General features: G+C 58.0%; 2 protein-coding genes across 2 annotated transcripts in view; one reads left to right on the top strand and one right to left on the bottom strand.

Moving 5' to 3' along the window:
• Positions 1–426, top strand: part of PSMB7 (proteasome 20S subunit beta 7) — a 52,173-nt gene extending 51,747 nt beyond the window's left edge. Inside the window, exon 8 of the mRNA XM_008155277.3 lies at positions 184–426. Coding sequence (XP_008153499.1) covers positions 184–295 — 112 coding nt within the window. The 3' untranslated portion in view covers positions 296–426. The remainder of the gene's footprint in view (positions 1–183) is intronic.
• A 937-nt stretch (positions 427–1,363) lies between these two features.
• The window catches only part of NEK6 (NIMA related kinase 6), a 66,387-nt gene continuing 48,541 nt past the window's right edge, over positions 1,364–19,209 (bottom strand). The window contains exons 6-10 of the mRNA XM_054726810.1: positions 18,317–18,425; positions 17,360–17,467; positions 11,328–11,422; positions 5,543–5,656; positions 1,364–2,878 (exon numbers count right to left, since the gene is read on the bottom strand). Of these exons, the coding sequence (XP_054582785.1) occupies positions 2,768–2,878; positions 5,543–5,656; positions 11,328–11,422; positions 17,360–17,467; positions 18,317–18,425 (537 nt within the window). The 3' untranslated portion in view covers positions 1,364–2,767. The remainder of the gene's footprint in view (positions 2,879–5,542; positions 5,657–11,327; positions 11,423–17,359; positions 17,468–18,316; positions 18,426–19,209) is intronic.

The following is a 19,209-nucleotide window of genomic DNA, read 5'->3' as shown; positions in this document are numbered from 1 at the left end:
TGTTCTGTAGCTCTTGAGAGCTGCGGAAAGTGAGCAGTTGAGTCCCCCCAGGACGCAGAGCTGGAAATCAGGAAAGCCAGGATCCCAGTCCTGGCCTCTGCCTGCCGGAGTACTCGCCCCTCTCCAGCCCTCAGCCGGGCCCCACGAGGGGATCTTAACTCTCGGCTGTTTGTTTCTCACTAGGTTTGGACGGTACAGTTGTGAGAAAGGGACCACTGCAGTCCTCACTGAGAAGGTCACTCCCCTGGAAATCGAGGTCCTGGAGGAAACAGTCCAGACGATGGACACTTCCTGAATGCTGTCAGTGGATGTCTGGTTACTCCTCTAGAAGATGGGGGGCAACAGAGACCCCCCTGTAAGACATTCATTTCAGTTTGCTGATTGAGACCCAATAAAAAATGGAAGCCAAATTGGGGCTGAGGTCTAGGGGCTGTGTGGTGGTTTTTTTAGCCATTAAGGCCCATCGACCTGGCCTCCCCTCAGGACGTTAATCCTTTCTCAAGTGGGTCTGTGTTCAGGTGGGTGTAAGAGCAACGTATCCCTAAAAGCAGACGAGATTCATGTTGGAGAAGTCAGATTAGGTTACTTTGATTCTTCAGGTGAGCCTTTATTAACTTACTCCTTGTATTAACTTCCCTTTCCTTGGGGTAGGGTGGTCCCTGGGTGGTCTCTTTTTAATTCTTTCTTTTTTTTAGGATGAGTGCAGCACAGCCTTTCCCCCCAGCAGCCAGGTAGGAAGACAAAGCAGGTAGGTGGACGGTCTGCTTGGCCAGAGCTGCGGGAAACTGGTCGAACTCTGAGGCAAGTTTCACGGAAGTCAGAGGAATGCTCCGGGATTAGTTTGTGATAAATAGGATACGCTCATTGCACAGACACTGAGGCCTGGTGACTGGTTGGAATTGTACACCTCCACAGGGTCCTAGAGGCAGAGTGGCTCTCCTGACACACAAAGCAACTTCTGTGTCTGATGCTGATTCTGCCGAGGGGCACACAGGAGGGTCTCGGAACTGTAAGCAGAGTCTTTGCAAAACACCTGTCTGGGATCCGAAAAACTTGCAGTGGTCAGTGCTGGGGAGGAGACAGGGCCTCGACCCTCCCGAGAGAGCTCGTGGCTGTGTGAACCAGCCTCCCAGGTTAGGTTAGACTGCAGGAGGGGGGCAGGGAGGACAGTGGAATTAGTTTAGGGCAGCACCTTGGCTGGTGACTGTCAGAATTATCTGGGAGCTTAAAAAAATGCCGGGGTTACTCAGGATGTCTGGGTCCTGAGAAGTTGTGTTTTAAAGGTGCCTCGAGGAATTGTGCTTCAGTGTAAAGCTGTTTTAAAACTCTCCCCGAATCATACTCATTCACACAAGTAACCCCCTTCCCCAGTTTTATTTCGAACATAGAGGACACGTACAAGGCAAAGGTGTGGTATCTGAAGAAAATCTCTCAAACCCGACAGTGTTAACAGTGGACAGAGTTCACACATGGAAACAGCAGCAGCCCAGCCCACGTCCTTTATCGGGAGCTCAGTCAGGCCAGGATGCATGTGGAGGGGCGCGTGTGCTCTGTCTGGAGGGCGGAACTGTCACCAAGTCAGTGGACGCAGCTTGGACCATCTGAGGATTAACTTGAGCATAAAGACAAAATTCAATCTATTTCTTTCAGAGCTTGAGTTTTCCGTAAGTTCACATTTATAAATTAGTCTTCACAGTTAATCCTATTTGGGAACAAGAAATAAAGGAACACATCTCTAGTTTCCTAGACATAATACAGTTGTACATTAATTCTTGAGTTACGTGGTCCATGGACTTGAATTTTGTGAAGGGGTGAGGGCTGCCATTTTTGGATCATCTACAATGTACTGGACAACTTGCATATTTTGTTTCAGATTCTTTAAGCACCCTGAAGGTAGGTATCATTAGTCCCATTTTACAGATGAGGAAACTAAGGCTCAGAGAGGCTGAGAAACTTGCCCAGGGTCATGATAGGAAGTTACAGAACCAGAACTTGTACAGAGAACAGCCTGAAGGCATGTTTTATATTTATAGCTTTGTATCCCATGCTTCCGTCCCACGGAAAATGCTTAACACTGATCATTAAATGAACTGACAGCACTCCGGCAGGTGATGAAGTGCCTGGCAGAGAGCAAGTGTCAGGAGAGGATGGCTGGGCTGGACTGCAGGGAAGACAATGCCTTTCAAATGCTGTTTGTCTTCTGAAGCTCTGTGCCAGGTTCTCATCCTCATTCATCAAGTTATAAACGTAGATAAAAATATTAGGAAAATCTTCACTCTACTTATTTAAAATATTATGTCCACTTTATCCCTTAACAACAGAGTAAATTAAGCACACAGCTTGACTGAAATGATTCTAAGAGCTAAACGGAACTTGCTACAGCCATTTTCAAAGGCTCACTACAAATCATACAGTCCCGCAGTTCTGTTAGCATCAACCTTGACCGAGTCACTGAAGGAATTACCTTAAAGATTCACATTACAGGGGTGTGTCATGGCTTGCTGAACCACACACCCTGTTAACAACCCAGCTGAGATTGCTCACAACAGTTTAAAGAAAGGACTTTTGGATTTGACCACCAGTAATGTGACCAGTCCCCCTCCCCCCAGCTGCTCTGCATTCAGCATCTGCTGAAAAGCTGGCCCCCTCGGGAACCTGCGGAAGCCTCTTGACTTAGTGGATCTAGGCTACCAGGTGGCCGCCTTGGAGAGAAGACCCAGGTAAGGCAGAGTGGTGCTGGCTCTGATAAGGCACGCCGCATCCACGTTCAGGTGCTTGAAGTCCACACGTGCATCTGTTTGGCAACCTGGTGCACATATCCAATGTCCGGTCTCTGGTTGGGGTCGGGGTAGATGCACATACTGACCAGCTCTCGTAACTGCAAGGGAGAGGACGGCTTGTGTTAGTCTTAAGAAAGCAGCCTTGCTGAGGCTCCGGCAGCACCATCTGCATCATGTAGCCCTCAAGGCAACTAGGGGTGAGCAATGATGCTAAGAGGCTAAGTGATGGACACACTGTCACAGCCACTGCGCAGAGCCAGGACCAATCCGAGGCCTGTGTGGCCTCGAAGGCCATGCTTTAATACCCTGAGAGTGGATGCCCCAAATAATTTTTGAAGTTTCAACTGTGCATACTGTTAGGCAAATCTGTGTGTGTTTGCTGTCAGTCACGCAGATGCCCGAGCCAGAGGACAAAACTGAAGGCGAGGGCTTATTGATCATAATAAATGCATTAACATGCAGCAGGGCTGCAGTCTGCCCACCCCCTGGCCTCTATTGTGCTCATGAAAGACAGAGCTTTTAATTACACAGACACTGAAGGCTGCGCCCGCCTCGGGGTGGGGGAGGGGCGCCTTGAGCCTCTGATCGCCTCCCTTCTGATAGCCAGAGTGCCAATTATTTTAATGGTAATTAAAATAATGACCTTAAAAAGCCCACATCTTAACTTGCATCACTGGGCTGACTGCATCCTCCCCCCCCCCATTTTAAACACTTGCTGCTGGAGGGGCTGGCCGGCCCTGTGGGGTCATGGTGGCTGTGTGGGAGGGCTGGTCCTAAAGAAGAGGGCTCATGTGGGTTCTGTGGCCATGCTCAGGGCGTCTGAGGAGGCCCCGGGGTTGCTGTACAACCCATGTCACTCCTGAGGTGTTCCGGGTCAGGCATTTTAAGCAGCCCTCTGAGCTGCATGTCACCTTTCTGAGATTCCACCTCTTTATAAACCCTGGAAGGCCCCGGCAGCTGAGCTGAGCCTGCAGCTGCTGGACACTCTGGAGACCGAGGTTGCCCAGGATGAGATGATACTTTTCGGACCTTCAGGATTCAGGTGAAGGTTGGACTCTGACAGGTGAAGTACCCAAGAAAACTGGATTAAGGTGAAGTACATGTGACCCCCGTCATCATTTGTGAGTAGACCATGCAGTTGGCAGTAAGTGCATGTTTGAAAACGTTAGAGTCAGGAGAAACAAAATTAAGTGTATTTCCATTTCTAAGAGGTGACAGAACTTCAAAAGTGAGGTGTGCGGGGGATTCCAGGGCCGAGCAGCACCTCTCGCTCCCAGACACACAGCCTAGGAAGGTGCCCGTGACGGAAAGCCGGGGCCGCGGAGCAGGAGCTGACGGAGGTGACGGCGGGAGAAGGGGGCTGAGGGCTTTATACAGATCGTGCATTTCAGCTTCATATCTGGGAGGCAGATTATGGTTGCCATTTATAAGTGGGAAACTGAGGCACAGAGAAGTTATGATTTGCTCTGAGTTCCGTGGCTCCAGGCTTCTTGATGGAATTCTAGCATAGAATCCCAAATATAAAAGAAAAAACACAGCTGTTAGCTGGAAAGAAATCGAACTAGTTTTCCTTTTTTGCCAGCTCCAGCTCCAGAGCACAGGCCCTCCTCCAAGGGTACACGGAGAACTTGGTAGGCCACCGAAGCCAAAGCCACGAGAGAGCACTGGACAGTCCAGGGGCCTGTCCCCGGGGAGTCTGAAACCAGTGAGCCTGGCATCAAGTTCAGAGGCTGCGTTCAAATCCTGCCTCCACACTTGCAAGTTACGTGACCTTGGGCAAGTGACTTAACCTGTCTGTGTCTCAGTTTCCTCACTGGTAAAATAGGAGGGGGAGGATCCAGTACAGTAGATCATAAATGTGAAATGTCATCACCCTGAGGCAGGGAATGGCCTGTAGTCCTGCAGACTCCCCTTCACCCACTAGTGTTGACCTTGGACAGAAATAATAATGAACCTACTAGTATTAGCCTTGAACAGAAATGACAATAGTTGATGCTTACTAAGCATTTACTATGAATAGGCCCTTTGCTACATCCAAGGCTACTTTTGATGATGATGGGGTCATTGTCAGCCTGTTGCTAGACTGAGCACATTATGTGCACTGACCCTGTGAGGTGGATTCTAGGATTACCCCCATTTTACAGATGAGAAAACAGACTCAGAAAAGTTTCGTGTCTCATCCAAGAACAGTAGAGGGTGTATGTAAACCTCTGTGTCTGCCTGTACCCTCAGCCAAGCTGTGCTATAAACCTGTCATTTCATCCTCGCATTTTATTCACGAAGGTAAATATTAGCCTTATTTTCGAGGTCCGGAACAGGTGAAGATGATGCTCACACATGGTACCTGACAGCCCGATGCAGACCTGTCAGAGTCTGTGTCCCCGGTGAAAATGTTGAAAATAACCCAGGTGTGACTAGGTCTGTGACAGCAAGGAGACCGTGTGTTTGCTGGGCTTCCTGTCTCTGGGGCAGCGGGGCAGCTAAGGTCCTGCCACCGCTTCCTGTTGTCTGACACCAGGCAGAGCCCACTGCCTCCTCGGGGCTCCTGGTTTCTGTGCCAGTGGGTGGGCCACCAACCTGCTGTCGGGCCCACACTGGTCTCGTTGAGAGCTCTTCAGTGACAACCATCTATTTTCTCCCTCTGAGGCACTTCCCCAGAAATCTTCCCTCCTCCACCCTGTTAAGTGAACCCAAGCTCAAGCCCCCCCCCCCCCCCCCCCCCCCCCCGCTCGCTAGGTCTGGCCCCAGGGCAGCAGACTCACCTTCTCGGAGTAATGTTCTCCAGGGAGGGGGGGGTAGTCACACTGCTCGATCTTCTGGCAGAGGGAGAAGAGGTTCATCTTGTCTCCATAGAAGGGGCTTTGGAGAGCCGCCATCTGCAGGGGAAGGGGTGGGAGAGGAGTTTTTAGCCTTGGGGTCCAGAGTGGGGTGCGGCCCTCCAGTCCCCATTACAGCGACTGTCCAGCAGTATGTCCCTTAAAACCCAAGGAAGCTGGGATTCCTCCCAAGTGGCCTTTTAACACAATCCTTGTTCCATCTGCAAATTAAATGGGACAGAGGTTTCGGTGACAAAACGTTAAAGGCGATCAGCCAAAGACGGGGCCAGCCGCCTGCAGGCCACACCCTGCCTCACGCCTCAGCTCTTGACCGATGGTGGTCTGCACGCAGCAGGTGGCGAGTGGGCTCTGCTCACTGGGATCGGTGTCGGCCTGGCAGGTCCTCTCGGCGCACTGGCCTATGTTTTCCTAAGAAGCAATTCCAAAACACCCGTGGGAGGATGTCTATTTAAGTAACAAAGTTAGGGAATTACCTAAGGACACACATTGAAGGGGGTGATGAGGCATTTCATTTTTAGCTTTAATTCTGGTTGTTTTCTCCAGCCCACGACAGAGCTGCTGTCTGAAGGCCTGGCTGCTTCTGTCTTGGAAGCTGGATGCCCAGACACCAGGGAGGGCAGGCGGGCGGGCCGGCTGCCACCCTGACAGGGGCCTGGGACTGTCCCAGAGGCTCCAGGCTCTGTAGGCAGCCTCCGCTTGCCCGATTCCCTGCTCTGCTTGCTGTGTGTCTGGCCTGTGGTTTCTTGTCCCTAAAGTGGGAAGAGGCTCCACCTGCAGGGTGTAGTGAGGCATGGCTGGCCCAGGAGGAGGCGCCACAGGCTGAGCTTCATCTCTGTGGGCATCAGCTCCACCCTGCAGGCAGCACGCAGGCACCTGGGGCGCTGGGAAGCGAAAGGGCTGTGGTGGCCCCAGCGGGTCAGTCAGGGAACTCCCAGGCCTCACCCTGCTGGAGGGGCACCCAGACTCCCCACCCCACCAGAGCACTTTTGGGGGTGTCTTCAGAGGGGGCACACGGGAGCTGTGGGCAGGCTCCATGAGGCAGCAGCATGGCAGCCCAGCACGGTGCCCGTGGCCCCATCTGCTGATTAATCCGTAATGGGATTCAAGTGCTTCTTGTCACTCCCGCTCACTGTTGCCTACCGCCAAAAGGCAGCCCAGCGCCTCCTGCTAATGAAGTGCAGTCGGGTAGTCGTGCCTGCCTGTCTGTCTGGCCCTCGTTCCCTTGGAGGAGCCAGGCGAGGGCTCCTGGGCTCTGGCTGTGGCAGGGCATTGGGGTACGGGAGGAATCCTCACTGGCCTCAGGCCTGGAGGTGGCCAGTGCGCCCTATCAGGGCAGGGAGCTGGGCCTGTGGGTCCCATTGGCTTCAGCTTCCATCTACCCCCGTCCTCGGTGCACGCCTGTGAACAGGTCTGGTGACTGACTACAAGAGCTGGGCCTGCCTCCAGGAGGGCCCAGAGCACCCCTGGATTTACAGATGGCCACTGGGGAGGCAGCAGTGCGGCCTGGAGGTGTGGGGCTTCCTCTGGCCCAGGCCCAGGCCCAGGCGTGTGTCTGGGCAGCACCTGTGGGCCTAGAGGCCTGGCCAGCCAAGTGCTTCAGTGGGGTTCAGGCCAGCCTCTCCTCTCTACTCCTGGGACCAGGGGCTTGGGCCCCTCTAAGGGGGCTGGGAACCCGTCTGGACCGAGACAAGGCTGCGCAGAGTGAGCAGCCCTGGCACTTGGTAGGGAAGGAGGAGGGTGCGGAGGCCCTGCCTCCTGCTGGCTCTGCCAGCCTGACTGGGAGCTGGCTTTACCCAAGTGTGCAAAACGGCATCGCGTGGGGGGTGCATTTCCAGTAATGAAAATGAGAACCTTGGGTGCAAAGCATTAATTGGGCACTTTCTAAAGGACATCTGTTGCCTTAGCAGAGAGCAGCTGAGGCTTCGGGGTCACTCGGGTGACCTGGTGCCCTCCGAGTTGTGGCAGGAGATTAGGATGGATTTTCCCGCAGTGGTTCTGTTCAGAGTAGAAAGGACATTTAAGTGTTGGTCCCATTAACACAGGCTCTGGTTTTTCAGGTGTCCCACCTGGGAGGAGGGACTTGGCGATGCTTTCAACCAGTCAGCCTGATCTGATTTGGGAAAACCTTGCTGTTTGCGATTCCAAAAGGGCCCCAGAAATTGGCGAGGGGCAAGCCCCATATCCACCATCCCCTCAGATCATTTCTCCCTCCTTTCCAGCACCTTCCCTTTACTGTTTGGAAAAGTGTCTTGAACAGGGTTAGCAGTGGGCCATGCCAGAGGAGGCTAGTGGAACCAGCAAACATCCCCCGCACCCCTTCACCCCACTACAGCTGCCGGCCACTGGCCTTCCACCCGGATCAGGGCGTCGGGCTGTGCAGGAACCTTGGGGCTGCTGGAGGCGCTGGGATTAGACCGATTACCCTGATGGCGAGATCTCCCTGTACCAGCGGCCACTCCTCTGACTGGTCGAAGAGAAGAGGAACTGCTCTGGGGCGGATACTGGCTGCCTCAGAACTGCCAAAGTCATGGCTCTCAGCGCTGCTCCTCAAATGCAGACCTTTTTCTGTCTGGCGTTATTGGGGTGACACATGGCCTGGGACAGTGGTCGGCAAACTCATTAGTCAACAGAGCCAAATATCAACAGTACAGCGATTGAAATTTCTTTTGAGAGCCAAATTTTTTAAACTTAAACTTCCTCTAACACCACTTCTTCAAAATTGACTCGCCCAGGCCGTGGTATTTTGTGGAAGAGCCACACTCAAGGGGCCAAAGAGCCACATGTGGCTCGCGAAGCCGCAGTTTGCCGACCACTGGCCTGGGAAATGGGAGCGTGTGGGCACTTGCCCCGCTGGGAGGGCTCCGAGGAACTGGTGTGTGTGGTCTGAGATGTCGGGAGAACGGGACCCGACTGCTGAGGACAGTGCCTGAGACTCCCACCCTGTCAGGAACTCAGACACCCCTCTCGTCACCCAGCATCTCCCCAGCACGTCCCAGAGCCTGAACCCAGAGGCCAAGCAGTCTGCAGCCCTGCCCCTCCACGAGGTAGGGGCACCCAGACCATTTTCTGGCTCAGGCCAGAATCCCAGAGCAGGATTCCCAACAAGGTGCGGCTGATCCTGTCTTTTCCCCGCCTGCTTCTTGCTGGCTCTCGGTACCTCACGGGCCCCTGGAGGCAGCTGTGAGGCCCCCAGCTGAGGATCCTGGGGCCGGCACTGAAGGAGCCAGTTCTTCAGCTCCCAGGTAGATAGATACGTTCTGCAGAGCACGGCAGCCCGCTGGGCGCCTCCCCGGGCGTGCTGGGTAATCAAAATAAAGCACCAGGCTTCCCAACTGGGCCGAACTCGGGCATCTCTGCTGGGAGCTCCCACTGCTGACGGCTCTGGCTCCTCACAACCGCTTCCCCCTCACAGGGCTCTGGGCAGAGACACCCCTCCCCCCACTTCTCTCTCCACTGAGGCCACGCCTACCCGCGGGCTGGGGAGAAGGGAGAGGCCCAGCTCCGGTCTACAGGAGGGTGGGCAGCCTGGGGACCAGGGCCCTGCTTGGCCACTTCCTTGCTGTGTGACACGAGGAAGTCTCTCCACCTCTCTGAGCCTCAGCTTCCTCCCTCAGAGCAAGGCTGGGACCGTGCTGTGCGATCCTTGCCATTCATTCCAGTGTCCAGGGCAGTGCTGTGGCATCTCCCATGCTGACCTCTTCCACACAGACCCCGCCTGGCACCCTGCACTGAGGGCCAGGGGTCGTGCTTTGTGGTGGCTCCTCACTAGACATGGTCACCACCAGCATCTCAGGTGACCCCAGGAGGTCCTCGGTGGACATCTGGCTGCCAGGGGAAGTGGGGTGTGGTGGGCTGAATGATGGCCCCGAAAGAGGTCCTCACCCCAATCCTTGGAGCCTGTGAGTATGTTACCTTATATGCAAAAGGGATTTGGTGGGTGTGATTAAGAATCTCTGGGTGGAATTTGATCCCAGGTGATCCAGGTGGGCCCTCACTGTAACCACAAGTGTCCTTAGGGAGAGGGAGGTGGAAGGTGGTTTGGCTGCAGGAGGAGGTGTGTCGAGGGAGTGATGGGGTCATGAGCCCAGGAATGGAGGTGGCAGAAGGAACCAGCCTGATGACACTTGCCTTTAGCCCAATGCAGCTGACTTTGGACGTCCCCCTCCAGAGCGTTCAGGGATTTTATATTCCTGAGGCCGTCAGCGCTGGTGAGCGGTTTCGGAAGCCACGGGAAACCCACCAGGGGCTTTGGTTCTTCCCGCCCTCACCGGGAAGAACCAAAAGGGTAGGCCTGTCCCTGTGAGGGGCAGCTTTCCTCTGGCCCAGTGCCCCGGTGTGCTCCACAAGGGCCACCCCGAATCCTCAGACGTGGTTGAGTGAGTGGGGCAGCGGGGGAGCCTGTGCAGCTCTGCAGGCTGGCGCCCCGGAACCCACCAGGCGGTAGCGGGATGTTTCCTTCCAATTACCAAGCCCTGGGCTCCGAGCGTCTCCCTCCCTGTCTGCTGGGAAAACATCAGCTTCGGGAAGTGGGTCTGGGGGAGTGGGGAGGCAGCCCAGGGCAGCACCCTTTGCCCACTGTCACTCCCAGAAGGGCTGACCACGTCAGCCACGCAAGTCCCCTTCTGTGGGAGGCCCGGGGCCATTAGCCTGAGATCAGTCCTGCTGTCCCTGAATACGTCAGTGCCCACAGGACTTGCCTGATGGATTTCATCGACTTCCTACTGCTGCTATGTCCCTCCCAGGCTACAAGTCGAGTGGCCCCACACAGAGCCAACAAATAAATCAACCCGGCGAACCGAGCCTCGGTGCTGGGAACCACAAACACGCCACTGCCTCGTTGGACGTGTGCAGCTGCCCCAGACAAGGACTCGAAGGGCTGCCTGGCCGGGGAGCCGGGATGGGCTCCGCTGCAGCCGCCTCTGGGAGCCGAGACAAAGGCCCAGGCAGGGAGCCGGGTTGCTCTCCAGTGGGAGGCTTGGTGGGAGGGGGCCTGGGCCATGGGCGCCCGTCCCATCCTGCTCAGCCTGCCTGCCTGTCGGTTTATGTTTGGGGACCCTCACAGTTCACAGAGGCAAGACAGCTTCTGGGAATCCCAGATGCAGAATGGAAAATCGGGACTCAACCATCTGGACCCGGGATCATGCCTAGGAGGGCAGGAGGACAGAGCCGAGTCCTCCCCGGGGACAGAAGCTGAGCTGCACGTAGGCTTCCACTGGCCAAAGCAAAACGGGAACCGTGATCTGCGGCAGCCTGCCAACCACAGGCCCCGCCTCAGGGCAGGCCTGCCCGCCAGTGCCCAGGGCCGCCTCCGAGCCTGTGCCACTCACGCCTCAAGGAGGGCCATGGTGACTGAGGTGAGAGAGATGCAGGGTCCTGGTGCGGACCCAGACTTTGGCCAGGAGGACCTGAGTTCAAAGCTCAGTTCTCATCAACCCCCCAATAGCCCCAGGGCAACCTGCACCCCCCGCCTCCCCCCGCTCCAGTTGCCCAGTATAAAATGAGGTTACACCTTGCACACGCATGCACGCACACACTAAGTCAAAATGGCACCTCCTGGCCCTCCATCCAGGACGGCCACCAGATCTGGGAATGGACCCAGATGCCACAGACGGCTACCACCCATCCCTGGGTTCCCACCGAGCTGGTGGGGTACACCCTGCCCCAGCTGGATGCCTGCCACGAATGCCCTACCAAATGCTGCTGAGCTCACCTCGTATAGCAAACAGCCCAGGGACCAGATGTCGGACTTGAAGTTGTATCCGTTCTCATGGATCCTCTCCGGTGACATGTAGTACGGCGTCCCCACTGAAACACAGCAAGGGGCGGGTGCTTATTCCCTGCGCAGAGCATGGGGGAGGGAGGGGAGGGCAAGGGCTGGGGAGAGACCTGGGCTCCGCCTCAGGGATCCTGGGCTGTGCCTTTCCCTCCTGTCCCCTCCGCTTTCAAACGAGAGGGCTGGGCCAGATGCTCCGCTTTGGTCTGTGAGTCTTAAGGCTGGAGTGCTCTCCCTCATCAGAGGGATCCTCAACTTGTTTGGGGGGTGAAAGCCCCTCCTGTTTTGCCAGTGTCCCCTGGGAATAAATCTGTGAAACCCGATTTTTATACTGACAAGTCCTCACATTCTGAAGCATAATGCAAAACTTGCATTAGTTTTCAAGATAAAGATGAGAGACTTCAAAGACACTTCGCACTTGCAGCGGGCCCTGGAGAATGTATCCCCAAACCTCAGGGGAGCAGTGACTGGGGAAGAGTGGGAGAAGCTGGCGAGAGGAGGTACCCCAAAGGCCACGTGGACAGCCCTCGTCCTGCCCCAGGGCGTCCTCTGCGGGCACTCGGGCAGGCGGAGCAGCAGCCCAGTCTGACGGGGATGCTCAGACGCTCAGCCAACAGCAGATCTCAAATCCCCTTCCAGCAACACCCCCTTCAGACCAGCCAGCCTGAGCCGCCCTCTCTCCTCACGGTGGGGGGCCCTGGCTCTGCATATGAAAGAGGCGCCTGAGAAACCCTGACCTTCCTGCCTCTGTACCTCGAAGAACCAGATTTCAAACCCGGCCAGATATCAGAGGAGAACCGGGGACCTCAAAGCGGAGGCTGATTAAAGGGGCCCCGCTTCCCCGAGATGCACCTGTCAAAACAAACCTGGCCGTGGTTTGAAATGCTCACGGTGTTTGAAACGTTCATTAGCTATGAAAAAGGCAGATTCCACATGGAGGAAGGCTGGGGTCTGCGGCTGCATGGCTTCCCCACACGGCGGAGTGGAAGTGACTGGAGGAACGTGGTGTCACCGCATCCCTCGTCCAGGCGGGACGGGGCCTCGCCTGGGCTGGACAGCACAGCTGGGGCGAGGGGGGACTGGGAGCTGCACCCTGCGGGCCTGACTCACTCCAGCCGCTCCCCAGCAGAGAGCGGAACTGCTCCTAGCCTGGGTGTCCCTCCCCCACCCTTTGGAGCCCTGGTTTCCCGTGTGGAAGGTGGGATAGAGCAACCTCCTGCAGGTTGAAGGGAGAGGGTGGCGAGAGCAGGGCAAGAACCAAGGAGCTTCTGGAACCCAAAGAGCAGGTCCTTGGCATTGGGCAGTGAGCTGCACTGCTCTGTGCTCCACCCAGCACCCCACCAGCCCCATATCCTGAGGTGTCCCCTGCCAGCATTCGCCTGGACAACTAACTGGCTTCGTCCCTCGTGTCCTGCCCATTCCCACCCACCCTACCCACCAAAGCAGGGGCCATGCCCCCCATGCCCAGCTGGCTCCTTATCCCCCACAGGAGGAAGGCCAGACTCTCCACAGCAACACATGTACACACATGCACATGCATGCACACACGCACACACAGGCACACCTCCACCAGGCTCATCTGTGTCACCGCTTATCACGTCCTTCAATGAATTAGCTGACCCCATGCCAAGCTGCACATCGCTCTCAGGAGAGGTGGTGACGTTGGAAAATCACTGTACTTTCAGCAGCACTGACTTAATTTCACATTGTTTGCATTCGTACAGGTACCTGTCTATTTCTAGTTCCTACACTAAGGAATTGTGGGTGCAATTCTTTGACTCCATACAGCAGAGTGTGTTCTTAGGTATTGGGGTCTCACCGACTGACTCAGGGAGTCGGGTGGAAAACTGAGGTGTGACCTCATCTCACCCTCGCCCACCTTACTGCACCTGGGCTTCATCTGCTCACCTGCTCTGTGGCGACTCCCACCCCAGGTGGCTGGAGTGCTCAGTGAGGCCAGACCGGGATGTACTGACTAGAACAATGCTTGGTTCTTGGTGAAGCCTCTAAATGCATTTCCCTCCCGGCCTGTAAGTTCCAGAGGACGGGCCTTCCCGTGAGGGCAGGGCCTGGCACAAATCCTTCTTGAGTGAATGAGTGAACAGACAGACAAGTGCAGTTTGCATCCTAGGCCTGATCAATTCTGCACTTGCATCCCCTGAGACACCCTCCCCCCCCTCGGGCATCAGTTTGTCTTGCTCTAACAGTTTGTGTCCCTAAAAACGCCAGGGACACGGCAGACAAAGCAGGCACCACTGGCTAGATCGGTGTGACCTCCCGCGACCTCCTACCCAGGTGTCAGCACTCCGAACTGGGATTTACCTGCTGAAACCGGTTTTCTAGGCCAACTGTTCCCAGGTGTCCCGGGCTGCTGGGATGGGTGGGAGGAGGCCCAGGGACACATCTACGCAGGGCTCTGTAACCACACTGACACGGTCCCTAGGGGTGCCTGGCTGGGAGGACCGTCTACGCACTTGGCAAAGGTTCCCACAGGGTCCATCTGACGCCGGCAGCGCACACGCGTGGGAGTGCTGGCACTCCACAGGAAGGAGGCGCCACCCGCTTCCCTGTGGCCAGGACCAGCCCAGGTCCTGCCGGCCCAGCTGTGAGGTTGGATGGGCTTCTCCCCCGAGTGGCTGGGCACTCGGTGCCCTGGGCGGCCCTGCACCCAGAGCTCCTCGGACCCAAGCCCACGTCCCAGCACCCGGGCTCGTGCCTGGGGAGGAACGGCAGGCACCCTGAGGGCTCCAGTCCCCATCCCCTTCTCTGAGCCTCAGTTTCCTCATCTGTCCAATGGAGAGAATAAGCCTCAGTGGGATGATTTTTGAAAAGCACATCTTTTTCAAGCAGCTTGTACGCCTTTCTTTGTGACTCTCCTCTTCGGTGAGTTCAGTGACGACACAAAACTGAACTACAGGGCAGCCCCATGCCCCTGGTTTCCACGGGGCGCTCAGCACTGTGCCTGCACACAGTGGGCCTTCAGGACACGGTTCCACCTGTCCCCATACCAGGTCATCCTGGGACTGACTGTGTCTGTCCCTCACCAGTCTGGGGGCCCCTGAAAGCAGGGAAAGATGCTTAATCTCATGTCCTCTACCCAGTCCGGGGAAGGGAGAAGGAAGAAATGTATGCCCTGCAGCCAGGTCAGGGCTGGCAGCCTGGGAAAGCCAGCAGGTCCTGACCCCTCTACCTGATGGGTAGGTCACTCCTGACTGGACTGAGAGGTGGTGTGAGGCCCTGCCGGGCCCTGGGCGTGAGCCGGCCTCACTCCCACCCTGACTCAGCCCCAGGCCGCCCTGTCACGGCTGCTGAGAAGCAGGGCCTGCTCTCCCAGCCCCACAATTTGTCTTGCAGCTGCTGCCGTTGCTCGGAGCGAGACACTTGCTTGTAGCTTGTGAGCTGTGTATAGGCAAATCTTTCATTTTTCTTTCATTACGCCAGCGTGTACTGTCACTTAATTTTTATGTATGCAATCCTTCCTGACAAATATGATCTGCTGCCTGGTAATTCGTCTGACGCTCATTCTGTTCCTCGCTCTAATTACGGCTCCTATGCCTGACACCGAGGCAGCCGCTCTGCCACCGCTGGGTACCGCACCTGTCAGCCCGGCCATGGCATGACTAATGCCCTTTCATGCCAGCCTCGTGTTAGCAAATACAGAGGCGAGGAGGGGGCTGGGGAAGGGGGCAGCAGGGGAAATGGGATTTGCATAAACCCTGCCAATGGGTCTGCAGCTCAGGAGAGGAGGTGGTTGCCAGGGCAACGTGGCTGCCACCACAGCAGCCCCACATAGTAGGTGTGCACAGATGCATAATTCAAACCCCTGCATCCTTCCTGAGTCATGAGCCGATGGCAATGACTTCAACCTCTCCCAACTAACGGGTGGGCAAGCCTTGGTCAGCGGCTTGCAGAATCGCGCTGGGGGAGGGGGTCTTTCTCCTGCATCTTGGAGACCTCAGGTCCCGGCCTTTGGCTCTGCGCTGCCCCCTCTGTTCTGGGGCCACGACCCCATGAGGTCTGCTTCCACCCACCACGCCCAGCAGCCGCTCGGAAGCCTCAGGAAGAGCTGGGCTGACGGGGCAGCCTTTTCCCAAGTCCCAGTTCCTTCTCATTAATATAATCAGCGCAGCAGTCAAGTCGATAAACCCGTGCTGTCGCTGAGCCGTCCGTGTTCCTGCCCGATCCTAACGATGTGATCTTAACCGGCTCTGACGAGCACCTCAGCCTCCCCCAGCGGGACGGAGCAGGGCTGGGCCTGACTGACGGGGAAGGGAGCCAGTGGCTTTAACTCTTCCCTCTGACCGTGTCCCCTGGGTTTCTGGCCTTTGGAAGCTCTAAAACCAGAGACGCACACAGTCCCAAACTGACAGACACACTGATTTTCACAGAGAGGGGCTGAGGGGCCCGGGAAAGACAAGGTGTCCCCGGAGCTGTGGGTGGCCGAGCTCTGGGGAAGCCCCAGCATTGTCACCCCCCACCCCCGCCCCTGGTGGAGGATGCATGGGCTGGGCCAGGCCAGGCCTGCATCCGGGGCTGGGCTGGGACTCTGTTACTCGAGCTCCCGGATTTCAGACTCCTCGCTGGCTATCTGAGGCCTGAAGGAAGTGTCACAGACTCAGGGGATGGCGGGTTCTTTCCTTTTTGAGCTAACGGAAGACCAATAACGTGCCGGGCATCCTCCAGGGTCAGATGGAGCCGAATTTCACCCCCCCACACACACACATGCACATACACACTCACATGTGCACAGACACGCACTGGCATGCACACACTGGTATGCACACACACTCACACGCTCACACCCCTATAAGCAGCTCAGAGCACATTTCTCCTGATGGCGCGCTGTACTGAGCGCCCCGAAGCCATCGGGCTGTAGCACAGTGAGTTTCCACTCAAAGTGTCTTCCAGAAGCACCGCCGTCGTCCCCGGAGGCTGTGTGCACGCCTGGCCTGGCAGGCCCCCAGGTCGGAGGACGGAGGACACGGGCTGGGCTGTGCAGTTTGCGGAGAGGAGCCAGGGAGAGTGGTTTTCGGGGTGGGGGGGGGGAGCGTGCCCACGCACACAGAGGGGAGCCTGGGAGACCTCCCTCCGCAAACCACCCCAAAGGTTCGGGAAAGGGGGACGCCCTGCCTGACTGGAACGTTCCCACACTGCCCGGTTGAACGCCGACGCGCCTTGCTGTAATACATGGGGGCCCCGTGTCCGAGTTCCCCCGGGGGGCTTTGCTGGCTCCTCTGTTCTGTTAAACGTGAAACCCCCCTCCGCCATTCCAGGTTTCCCACGCAGCTACGCAGCCAGCACGCGGGCTCTGAAGCTCAACACGACTCACCTGACCCGAAACACACACCCGACCCCGTCTCTCTCCCTGGCCCCCCAGGGCTGGGCACTCCCCGCTCCTGGGATGGTGCGTGCCCACGGAGCTTGGCATCCAAGGCCCCACTGCCTTCCTTGCCACCCGAGGTCCTGGGGACCCCGCTCCCCAGCTCCCCCAGTTCCCCCCATGCTGCCCCACCCGTTCCTATTCACTCCTCGGAGGCCAGCCCAGGGCCCCCTCCCCCCGGGCACTCAGCCCCCACGGCTTCAAAGCTGCCCGTTCAAGAGACAAAGGCGACACAGCTCGAATGTCCCCCAGCAGGAGGAAAGGACCGTGGGTGGCGCACCCGTAGGTGGGACACTACGTGGCAACGAGCAACGAGAAAGACGGGGTGACTACCCTGCGCCACCGCAGAGCCACAGCTCCCCAATCCCACGGGCGCAGTCATCCTTTCCTGGACACAGGGAGGCCCAACCAGGACCCCCGAGTCTCGGTTTACTCCCTCTGGGTCACCGTTCTGAAGAGCGAGTCAAGTTTGGGGTTCAGTAAGGCACTTTCCGCGCTAACTCTCCCCACAGACTGTCCACATCTCCCCCACGGTCACGGTCATGGTCACGGGGGCTGGGGCTGCCGGGGCGCGGACAGGCCCCCTTACCTAGGGAGTGGGCCGCGGTGGTCTCGGAGCTGAAGAAGCGGCCCAGGCCGAGGTCCCCGAGCTTCACGACGCCCGTGGCCGTGATGAACACGTTGGCAGGCTTGATGTCTGCAGGGGAAGGAGAGGGCGCTGCTGTGGGGTCAGGGGGACAGAGCGGGAGGCCTGGGCGGGGGGTCGGGGAGGGCAGGGTCTGTAGGTGGCCGGGGCCCAGCCCTCCGTCCTGCTCCCTCCGAGCAAGCCCGGCTCTGCCCAGCTGTGGGCCCTGAGCTGCAGCCCATTGTCCTCACCTGGGGGTGGGCCTGACTATGGGCTCCAGAGGCCGCTGGGAGGCCAGGAGGGCGGGTCTTTGTGCTGCTGCGTCCTTTCTGAAGCTCCCCCCTGTGCCTAGCATGGTGTCGGCACACAGCAGGTGCCATGTAGGAGAACGTATGTAACGAGCGGAGCAAGTGCTCAGTGGGGCTACTAGCGCCGTTCCCGGGACCGGGCGGCGCCGCGGACGCTGGTGACACAGGTGGGACGAATGAGTGGAGGAATCGGAAGGAACCTGGGTGACGCACCAGCACCGTCTCCCTCGCGGTGCAGGATGACGCCAACTTCCGGGAACTTTCCTTCGTGGGGACCTCATTTCCTTTGCCCAGCCGACTCCCACGACTGCAAAGCCCGTATCACAAGTTCCCTTTCCTGGGTTGCTTCCCGTCTCCCTGGCCAGCCCCTCCCCCATCCTCGCTGCACCCTCCGCTGTGCTGGCCCCCGTTCCCCGGGGTCCAGGTAACCACCTGGCGTTTGCACCCCCCAGGGGTCGAGGCACGTGTGTGCCGTGGAGCCCCGGGCCTCACACGCCCACTCGGTGACCTCGCCAAGGACAGACAAGGTGCTCGACACCCACTGGTCTGGGGACGCAGAGCGGCCAAGGCCCCTCGGGGTGTCCCGGGCGCCACGCGGGCGGCGCGCACGCACCTCGGTGCATCACGCGGCGGGAGTGCATGTGCTCCACGGCGCTGCACAGCTGCACGAAGTACTTCCACACCGTCCGCTCGGGGATGAGCCGCTTCTGCTTCTTGAAGTACTGCAGGGGGGGGGGGGGGGGGACAGACAGAGGGACAGGCCGGTGAGGGGCTGCGAGGCAGGCGGGGGGCCCTGGCCCGGGGTGCAGGGTCCCCGTGCTCACATCGGTACGTCGGCCCTGACTGCCCTCCGAGGTCCTCCGTGCACCCCCCAGTGGTGAGCTCCCTGCAGGTGGGTGTCCTGACGCATTGCTGAATGGAGGCCTGGGCCACACCCCGAAGGCTGCTCTCCGTCACACTTTTTCTGGAACCCCCTGGACACTCGTCCGTCTCCCCCCGCCCCTCCCCACCCCGACAGGGAGCGCCTTGCAGAGTGGACCGGCGTGGCCCCTCTCTGCCCCCAGGCGCAGCCCGGCCCAGCACGGGGACGTCCAGGCCGGGCTTGCGGGTTAAACCACAGCTGCCCCTCCTCAGAGCTGGCACGTCTCAGCCCACGTGCTCGTTCACCAACACGGCAGAACCCCAGGGGAGTGGGCCTGGAACTCCCAACTGGATCCCCGGTTTCGACAAGCATTCACCTGCTCCACTGCCCGGAAAAACAGTTCATGCTCCAGAAAACAGAACGCAGCGCCCGCCCGCCCAGGCTGCGCCAGGCAGACCAGGGCACGTCCTGCCCACAGGGCGGGGGAGGGGGGTGGGGGGCGTCTGATGAGCATGTGCGGAGCCCCGCCACGTGCTGGCCCTGGCAGGGGACTCTGAGGGCTGCATCGCCGCTGGCACGGGGCAGTCACAGCGGAGCCCGGGCCTCTGCTAGAAAGCCCAGCCCTAACCCTCTTCCAACGACAC

This window comes from Eptesicus fuscus, chromosome 15 (assembly GCF_027574615.1).
Source record: "Eptesicus fuscus isolate TK198812 chromosome 15, DD_ASM_mEF_20220401, whole genome shotgun sequence".
In the NCBI taxonomy this organism is placed as follows: Eukaryota; Metazoa; Chordata; class Mammalia; order Chiroptera; family Vespertilionidae; genus Eptesicus; species Eptesicus fuscus.
This window is presented reverse-complemented; position numbering and strand designations above follow the sequence as displayed.